At 38.3% G+C, this 10709-nt stretch overlaps 1 protein-coding gene across 1 annotated transcript; it reads left to right on the top strand.

Annotated features, from left to right (window-relative positions):
• Positions 1-387: 387 nt before the first annotated feature.
• LOC138623767 (CMP-N-acetylneuraminate-beta-galactosamide-alpha-2,3-sialyltransferase 1-like) lies at positions 388-10462 on the top strand. The gene is made up of 7 exons (XM_069703455.1): positions 388-636; positions 1263-1459; positions 3539-3706; positions 5762-5781; positions 5877-5899; positions 6012-6131; positions 10295-10462. Exons 1-7 carry the CDS (start codon positions 388-390, stop codon positions 10460-10462), a joined length of 945 nt encoding a protein of 314 aa, XP_069559556.1.
• Positions 10463-10709: the final 247 nt, after the last annotated feature.

Genomic DNA, 10709 nt, shown 5'->3' with positions numbered 1-10709 from the left:
GTATAAGATTTGAGGAATTCATGTTCAACAGCAGAGTGAACACAAAACTGGACTATGACCAAACAGAAGTGTCTTCAAAAACACAAAAGGCTATCACTCCCTGTATACTGTCACGGATAGACCTGTAAATGATACTCAGGAGATAAAGATAGAAAAAACAGTGAGCATTCTTATATTGACACGTGTAGCTGCTATCTTAAGCTCAGGCGTGGCTGTAGATATCGGTTCAATATTCTCTGTGATTAACAATGTGAATTTATTTTCATATAAACAACAAATGTCAGTAGAATTTGTTTTGCTGTACACAAATTTAATCCAGTATTAACCTTTGTTTTCCACCACTTAATTTATCCACAGCCTGGATCTGATTCTCATCGTGGTGTGAAGATGCTTTCTGGAAAAAACTGTGCTTTCATTGTACTTCTGTGTATCACTGCCATCGGGGTGTTTTCTAGGGCTTCATGGACTTTATCTGCGTACTACGATTACTTCTCATATCACAATGCAAGTCACTGTGCCTGTCACACATGTTTAATGGAGTATGACCCATGGTTTAGTGAGCTTATGAACGCATCTCCAACGCCCTTTTTGTCAACGGAAAACAATATTTCGTTGGGCACCTTTAACTGGTGGAAGGTAAATGTGAATTTTAACATTTCTAATGATTAGCTATGGCTATTATTTATGCTTTTCTTAAGAAAGGCATCTTAATTTATTGGTATTTTCAAAATGTTGTAAATATTATAATAATTATTATTAGATGTTGAAAAGCCACAAATCGTAAATGAAAATAAATACTGCACAAATATGATGAAAAATTCACAACAAAATTGACTAAAATGAGTGTTTAGAAACTATTATGCAACAGGAAATATGGTTATCTTTATTTTCTAATTACATAATGAGAGATTTCTGGCCCAATGTGATAACCAATTATTAACTTGTAATAGCTGTTACTGATAATATTTGAAGGAAAAAGTTAATTTTTTTTTAATTCTTTTTAGATTGACAAGTTTAGGGAAAACTTCATCATCTCTAGAATAAAGAGAACATTAATTTATTGTAAATTTTTCTGTAATCAATTGCGAGTCTAAACCAGTGACAGAGCTAATCTTCTTTTTGTCAAGCATCTACAAAATTACAACAAAATACTCCTGGGCTAATTAAGGCTCACCTAAAGCTACTGTGGTCAACAATATATTAATTAACCAGAAGACAAGACTGCACTGTTTTCAAAAATCTGCTTTTGTCATGTGTCTCAGCTCATGCAGTCGGAGAGGCGTGACTTCAGCTTCTACAATAAAACAGTGGAGAATCTGTTCCACATGTTCCCATCCAGTCCACAGCTCACAGAACCCAGCCCATATCTCTGCAGAACTTGTGCTGTGGTGGGGAATTCTGGTAATTTGATGGGCTCACGCTATGGACCGCTGATAGATTTTCATGATATTGTCATAAGGTACAGTGAATCTTCAGCTCCAGCCTTCAGTGAAATCTTCAGGCATCTGATGCATAATTCAGGCAGCTCCTGTCAGCTGTCAACAACATTTTCATTTTGTATTTCTTTATGATAAGATAAGATAAGATAAGATAAGATAAGATATGATAAGATAGCAGCCTTATATGTAGAGAACAGATGCTCCCCTGTATTGTTCCATGTCTAGTGTTACACGATTTTAAGTTAACAAAGATGGCTAAACCTTCCCCTTCCTTCTGTGTTGTTTCCTGTCCGCCCGCTCCAAAGTGAAAACAACTACCTTGACCAAACGGTCCAGTATGTTCCCCATTAGCCATGTAACACGGACAACTGCCCTCCCCGTATTCGCGCTGACGCACCAACCCTTTACGTTTATCTGTCTTGTTGAGTGTGCAAGTGATGTGTTTCAAATGACACACTTCCCTTAGGACACTTACAAACAGTGCTCTTATATGTTAGTATTCTTACTGTATAGTACTTGAATTTCGTCAGGGTAGTGTTGTTTCAAATTGCACGCAACCTTTTTTTCACTGACTGGAAATGACCTCAGCATGTGAACACATCACCTGCCAAAATACTGCAGCTTTCATTATTTTTACCCAGAAATTGACTTGTTTTCATGCCTTCCGTTTAACACACCGATTCTTCTGTCCAGCAGCAGTATGGTGGTACTTCGTCAAAAATAATCAATTTTGTGAGGTGTTCTGCAACCGCTGCACTTATGCACTCAAAATAGTGAGTGCTGTACGTAAGTACGCCATTCGGAACAAAACAAAGGCATAAGTCTCCTGCTCCTCTCCCTTGGCTTCACATCATCTCTCTTCCCCCACTGATGTCTCCATGTCTCTGCCCGTGGAGCCCCTACTTAAGCCCGATATAGCAAGAGCACTTCCGCTTATAGGTGATTGTTTCATGCCGTGTTCAAAATGTCGTACTTGTGTACTAACACTCACTATTTTGAGTGCAGAAGTGCATTCACACTGTCAAGTACAGAAACATGCAGTGCACTACCAGTACCAGGATGATGCACTCAAAACGCCCCAAGAAAGAAGTATGAAGCATTGGACACTTTCCACCCTAAACGGTTGCCATCTTGGCTACATAGAGGAAGGGGCGGGGCCACTGACATAATGAATTTTCAATTTAAGGTGTCTCAGGAAGCTGCAGCTGTTCCTGAACACTCACTTAAGTGTTTCTTTTTCACTGCTGCAGCTGGACAGAAAAATCTGTGTGTTTATTGAGTATGTTAAAAAGAGGACACAAAAACACATTCATTTCTGGGTAAAATAATGAAAGCTGCAGATATTTTGGCAGGTGATGTGTTCACATGCTGAGGTCATTTCTGGTCAGTGCGGAACAGCAGTGTGTGAATTCAAACAACACTTCTCTGTCAAAACTCCAGCACTACACAAGTAAGAGTCCTAACATGGAAGAACACTATTTTTATTGTACTACGGGAAATATGTCAGTTGGAACACAGCAGTAGTGTCTGATCAGTCCAGATTAACGCACACATCACCAATCACTAGTACCATAAACTAAATTATCCATCCATTATCTACACCCGCTTTATCCTGAACAGGGTCATTGGGGGCTGAAGCCTATCCCAGCTGACTCTGGGTGAAGGCAGGGTCCACCCTGGACAGAAACAGACATGCACGCTCGCATTCACACCTTCGGGCAATTTAGAATCATCACATTATCTAACATGCATGTTTTTGGATGGTGGTAGGGAGCCGGAGTATCCGGAGAGAACACATGCAGGCATGAGGAAAACAGGCAAACTCCACATGGAAAGGCCCCAGCCTAGGTTCAAACCTAGGACCTTCTTGTTGTGAGGTGACAGTGCTAACCACTTCACCACCAAGCAACCCCCACAAACTGAAACTAAACTAAAACTAACTAAATTAGTGATAGGAGGGGAGAGAGAAAAAAAGTCAGAGAAATTTCAAACATGTAGGAGTAACAGGCAGCCATCCACGATAGTAACACACCTCTGTATCGATGTAATGTTAAATTCAGTCACCGTATATAAATATGTATATCCTCTGTACCATTTAGAATGAACAAGGCTCGTACCAAAGGTTTTGAAAGAGATGTTGGAACCAAAACAACACACCATGTGATGTATCCACACAGCTCTACTGAATTGGACAACTCCACTCATCTTGTGCTGTTTCCATTCAAAATATCTGATTTAGAGTGGCTCATCAAATCCTTCAGTAACAGGTATGTGCATAACACAAAAATCCTATTTCCATTTTTTTATCTGGGGAATAAATGTAATGTAATTAAAAAGGGTGATCAATAGTCAACAATAAATCAATAATGCCAATTTAAAAAATAATGTATTTTGAAGAAATCATATTGCCTACAGGATTAACAGTCAACATATTGGACTTCAGACTGCAACTGATTGGTCTCCAAATGTGACCACTTACATTCAAGGTGCAAGGGATTTTTTTGTTTTTTCAAATGCTGTATTAGTGAAACTGCAAAATAAATCTGCTGTGGTCTTGTGCCACTTTAGAAATGGTAATCAGAGATATAGCAGCATGCAAGCTGACAGCTAAGGACATATCGCCACAGTCCAGTCATAGCAACAATTAGCCTGGTAAGAGTGTAATACACCACTCAGTCCACTAGAGGTGTTGGCATGAAAAGTACATGCACGTATATGAACAGGGTCGAAGACAGAGGTCATGTGATGAAAGTAATGTCATGGAGATCAATTCATGGAATTCAAAAGTAGCTTAAGTAACGGGGGATAGGTTGGTTGTCGCTGGATAAGTCAAAGGGCATGAATCCAGGTTACATGTGAAGGCTACTGGTAACAAGCTAAAGATGTTGCAGACAAGGCAGGAGCGCCAGGAAGCGCAGCTAAACATACAGGAGTGGTTAGTGGAGTGTCCTTGGCTGAGACACAATCATGTATGTAATGACATTCACTGTGCCAGTTTCGCAGGTGTTTCTATTGCTGCCAACACAAAGTTTGAAACAGCCTCAACAAACTCCAAGCTTAGATCTTCAACAACAACGGCATCCCCCGCAAATTTGCTCAAAAAACATCTCAATTTACATGTTTTCCCAAAGGACATTTTCCTGCCACAATAAACATATGCGAGTTTTGAGTTTTCATCACGTAAAAGAAGCTATTTGAACATGTAGATAGCCAGGCTTCAACCATTTTCTGACATATTATACGCGGAACGTAGGACAGTACTTTAATAATGGAATAATATTTAACTACCTTGTCTACATTTTTGGAGTTCAGTACTAACACAAATTATAAAGCTTAACTTTTCTGAATATAAATACAGTACATGTAACAATTACATTTCTTTCTTCACAACTAGAGCAACAAGATGGAGGATAAAGGAACCATGATAGATGATATTCTATTTGTTGTTAAAAATGTCTAACAAATTTGCAATTCAATTAAATATTTTACCTTGGAGGTGCATGCCCAATTCCATACAAATTATTATATTGCAAAAAACATGATGCCAAATAATAATAATGTATTTTCCTGAATTTAATAATAATGTATGTTCCTTGTCTGTTCAAATATAATACAGTACAGCGAGCAGCCATTTTAGAGCTCTCTGGGATGCTAGGTTCATAACAACAGCTCAGATGCGATACTTCAGCAAGGCACTGCATTTTTTTTTTTTTTTTAAATCACTCATAGTTTTTGAAATATATCCTGGCATAGTGGTTGTAGATTTGCTTATCATAGAAGAGTGGACTCTTGACCTTGGGAGAGGTCTGAGCTCCCTGAGTGCACTTCTACTTTTCTTAATTTAATTTAATCATACATATATTCATATCTGATGGTTAAGCACCACATCACATTTATAAAACAATGCAGTTTTTCTTGTATGTTGTGCCACAAGAAAACAAAAAAAAACTGTTTCACCAAATACGTCACTGGTGTTAAATTCAATTAGTTCAACTTTAGTCTGAGCCATGCCATTTTATCTTTCATAAACTTTTTTATTGCCAATGCAGACTGCTTGCAGGAACCATAAAAAATGACTGACAGTATTTATGGTTATGTTGCATAAACGCACTCAGGCATTGAAGGAAGCGTAATAGTTCCAAATGACATCCCTTATCTTTTTACTTCAAATGTCACGCTAAATATCACAACGGACATGACCAAGGGAGTTAAAGTTCAAGATGCTTTTTTATGATGAAGAAGTATGTCCCAATTGTATACATACTACATGCAACAGTATGTACTTTTTAAGGGTAGCTGTAATACATACTAAAAGTAAAAAGCAATAAAAAAGTAAGAAATAGTATGCGTTTTGGAACGCAGGGTTGGCGTATTTCAAAGGGTGGACTCTAACTCTTCATTTTACATCCAACAGGCAACGAACAACTGCTGACTCAGGGTTGAACGCTAACAAGGATTTGGTGAGTATTACAACTATTTTGCATAAATGTGGTATGTAGAGATACGTAATAAGTCGTTTACGAACAAACATAAAAGGCAGTCTGTTTAGAGACTAACTATGTTCCTTAACAGGTGATGATCCTCAACCCAGCTTTCATGAAATACGTTCATCATGTCTGGCTGAAAAGAAAAGGCTTGTATCCATCCACTGGCTTCATGACTTTGATTCTCAGCATGCTCATGTGTGATGAGGTAAGTTCAAGGAACCGCCTCATAGTACAAAGCAGGGCCCAAAGCAGAATTAAGATATAGACATTTTTAAATGTTAACACAGTTAACCCAAATTAACCATTGGCCATTTAAAAAAAAATGGCCATTTAAAAAAAAAAAAAAAAAAAACTAAAAGAAAACAGCAAAATTCCTGCTGTGGTGTTTTTTGGGGGAGGGTGTGGGGGAATTTCACCTCTGAACTCCCATCACTGTACATACTAAGTTTTACCTCAAATAAATCAATAATCAGCTCAAATCAGGGGTCTGTGCACTTGCCAAAATATTTTTATTAGTGTATTTATGATTTCCTAAAACACAAAAATCAGCCAGTGCATAATGATAATATATCTAACAGCAGCAACACAAGGCTCTTGGATAATACAGCGGGAGAGGAGGGAAGAGGAGGTTGTGCAGGTATTAACTGCGTCTGGAAATGATTGACAGGCTATAAAACATCTAGGGAGGAATACCAGCTCACATAGCTCCTCAGATGCCACCCCCAGCGGTCGGTACACAGGAGTGGTACATTGCTGCATCTGGAGTGGCATACAGTCCCTTTTCGATCCCTGCCTCTCTCTAAAAGTATCCCGACAGCTGTGATGGAGTTCAACACTCAGCCCCATGAGGACAGCCTCTGTGGAGCAATAATTGAACTGCAGCTTAAAAACTGCATCTCTGTGTGATAGCTCATTTAGTTGAAGGGAATAAAAGTAGGCTCCACATTGTCAGTTGCAGTTACATCCTGATCGATCCGCTCTCTGTGTTGGAGATTAATTTTTTAAGCTGTTGTGCCGCCTGCGTAAGTGTGCCCCCACTCTCTCTTTGTACACATGCTTATGGATCCTGCTGCTGTTTGAAGCTGCAGGTATTTAATAAACTCAGAGGACAGGCTCCTACAAACAGCTGGAAACAACCAACACAACTTCAGGTCATGTTAACATTTGTCAAAGCACATCCAACATTGAGGAGTCTCATCTGTCAAATCTGTTACAGACTCTTCATCACAGTAAAGCTATATATATATATATATATATTTTTTTTTTATACACACATTTGTTTGTAATGGAAATTGTAGAGCTAAATGAAGGAGGCAAAACTAGATGAGAAGTGTTCTTGTTTTGTACAGGTCTGTGTGTGCGCCTCTGACAACTAAAGGCACGCAAACTGCACTTTTGGTGCAGAAATGTGGAAATATCCCAGCGTTTCCCTTATATGCATTCAGCAGCGCCACACCCCGGCCGCGGAAACAATTTTGATTCATTTATTTATCTATCTATCTATTTTTGAGGAGAGGAGGAGACGACTCCGTCTCACCTCTCTGAAAACCAACGTTATATTATTTTGCGCAACGCATCATATTCAGGTCAATTTACACACCTGTGAGTGAAGCACAGAAACGTTATCACCGTTGAGCTGATGATGACAGTACAACAGCGAGCATTATTATTCACCGAACAGAAAACACTCCTGCAGCTTCACCTGACTGTCGCACAGCAAACACACTCGTCTGAGGGACAAACAACGTCTCATTCCTCCCGCGGTGTGGAAGACAACGCGCAACGATCACAGGCTACAACGATTGCTTTACGGTGCTTACAACGAGTATCCCGGAGCTGAACAGATAACGAGCGTCAACAAATTGACACACCGAGGAAGAAAAAGCCTCCTTAAAAAGTATTTAATAACTTCAGCCCAATTCAGTGTAGGATTTAGATTTAGTTTGGAAAATAAGATCAATGATCAACTGTGGGTTTTTTTTCCAATTAAAAAAAATCCTCTAAATTATGCAACATCCCTTTTTTTAATTTTTTTTTTTTTTTAAACTAAGAGTTGTAGGATAACCAACAGCAAATCATAGAAATGTGAAGGGATTTTTATTCAACTAAATTGTATAAAGTTATTGAAGACCACCCTCCTCAAAAAAAAAAAAAAAAAAGCACATGATCATAAACTAAGTGTTTTGGTAACACCAACAGTGATTGATGTGTGAAGTGAAGACAATTACTGGTGGAAAAAGGAGAGTTAAGGATGAACAACTGGGATAATAACTGACAGCTGAAAGATGTAAACAGTCACATAGTAGGTTATTTGGGTCAAACAGAAAACTTTGCCTCAAATCACATTAACATTTTTAGATGTGCATGGGTGGTTTTGGATACATAGTTTTTTGTTCAATAAATGTCAATAGTTTTATGTGCACAAAACCTGTTTTGTCAACTTTGTTTTGTTTTTTTATCACGTGCACAGAATTTTTTATTTACGTGCTTCACCACCGCTGCAATGACAAGGCGGGTAAGTTAATGTTAATAAATACAAAGGCACAGAGAGAACTAATGAGACCGTTGGGAAGATCAACATTTTTCTCGGCCACAGCAGATACAGTAAACAGCTTTCTCAGACCATCAGCGAAACAAACAAACAAACAAACAATTTAAGAAGTGACATAACTCACCAATGAATGCTCATAGTCCAGCAACGATCCAGAAAAGTCCCACAAAAACAGTCTGGTTCAGTCAGTAGAGGTCCAGTAAATCCAGTCCAGTAACAGTCTTAGTCCCAAACGCATGATTATATCCAGAATACACATGGTCCCGGTGTTGCAGTATTTGAAAATTCCCAGCAGGTCATGATAATTTTCCCTCATCCTTCTACTTTGGGTTTTAAGGGAAGCTGGCATTCTTAATGTCACACTACTGCCATCTACTGGTGCTGTGATGGACATCATGGAAATGAGATTGTATCCCGTCAGACAATGACATTGTAAGGCCATACAAAAAAAAATAATCTTTGCACTTACCAGTCTTTGTTGTATTGGCATCCTGTTGGTGATGACAATTTGACATGGAAATCATGGAGATGAGGTAAATAAGTCAGGTGACCGCTGCCTGAACACTCACAAGGGCTCAACTATAAGTAAGACATTGCTTCTGATAAGGATAACAATGTGTCCTTGGCTGATTACTGCCAGACAGAGAGTCAGACATGTTGTCTCCAATGTGACCATAATCAACACTTATCATGGATAGTTAGCTCCTGAGGTCAGGGTGTCCTTCATGGGACCTTTACCTCACATTCAGGGAATCAGAGGAGTCTCATAATATGTCAGGCCTAAACTGTCCTTGACAGGTGCTAATTACTTCCTACAGCATCCAGTCTGTCATATAGGCCCCGTCAGTCCTGTTCTCATGAGGTAGCTCATCAAGCCTCTCCTGTCTTGTCTCTTATCCCCACACTTATACCTTTTAATCCTGTTTGTCGGCCCGAATCTTTTCATCTCATCCATCATATGTTTACTCTCTGCCACATTCCTCCTCTACAATTAACAATCACATGCTTCACAGTTTCTGTTATTTTACTATATGATCACATAATCCAATTGGGTGCCTGCCAGTAATGATAAATGTACGGTTTAGCCTACAGTGACCTATTCAAAACATGTTTTTTTTTAATTTTTTTTATTGTTTCCTCTTTTGTGTTGCGTCCCTACATCTCCCAAGTCCAACTCTATATTGAATGCCATATAAATTCTTTGTCGAGTCTCCCGTTCCCCTTACTACTGCCACTCTATATTCATTTTTTCCCACAATGTATTTTTGCATTGGGCCAGTAAAGTTTTGAACTTGAATATATGTGGTTTCAGTGGGTTTATACCACAAACAGAGACTGTAATGCATAAAGAGAACTCCCTGACAGTCAGGTCCTTGTGTGCTGTGAATATAGGCAGAAACGGGTTTGGTTTCATGAAAACAATGCCTACTGAACTTGTAGCAAGCTGAATAGTGCCCATATGTTTTATTGTACATGTGTTCTCTTTCATATACATGAAACACCAAAAATGGATTTAAAGCTCAATTTTTGGTTTCAGCACCTCAGAATAAAATAGAAAATAATATTTTCCTTACCTGCCATTTTTTACCAACATTAAATGAGGGCAGAGGCTTTATTCATTTGGAAAATTTGTATATTAGCCTGCTCCTAGCTTTATTTTCTATAAATCATAAATATGTGTATATATATTTCTATATATTTGTCTTTCATTGTCATGTGTTCAGAAAAATTTAGCACTACAACAAAGAAATGTGATGGCGTGTAACTTCTGTAAGTTAGTTCCATATGAAATGCAGTCTGTCATCTTTGTTTTCCAGGTCAGTGTGTTTGGATTTGGAGCCGACAGAGATGGAAACTGGAACCACTACTATGAAAAAATAAAAATCAAACATCTGAGAACTGGAAATCATTCTGGAAAGCAGGAGTATCAACTCATTCTGGAACTTTATAAGCGGCAGAAAATACGTTTTTTCAAAGGATGGTAACTTGTCATTTGTATTACCATGAGCAGCGCCTCCAGCTCAAGACAGGGATGCATTTTCTTGTAGATCAGAAATAAATTGTACTTGTTTCTACTTGTTGTCTAATATGTTACATGGTTATTTTTTTTTTAATATAAAATACAATCAAACATGGAATCAAGTCCTGTCTTTTATCCTTCAGTACATACACATCATTGAAAGCATAATTTATGTAGTTTAGAAAACAATTATAAATTTGTGCAAATTTATT

This window comes from Brachyistius frenatus, unplaced genomic scaffold, assembly GCF_029030835.1.
Source record: "Brachyistius frenatus isolate BFR_SWC_R1_liver_20210118 unplaced genomic scaffold, ASM2903083v1 Contig_46, whole genome shotgun sequence".
Lineage (NCBI taxonomy): Eukaryota > Metazoa > Chordata > Actinopteri > Embiotocidae > Brachyistius > Brachyistius frenatus.
The sequence above is the reverse complement of the archived record's forward strand: the minus strand, read 5'-3'. Positions and strand labels throughout refer to the sequence as shown.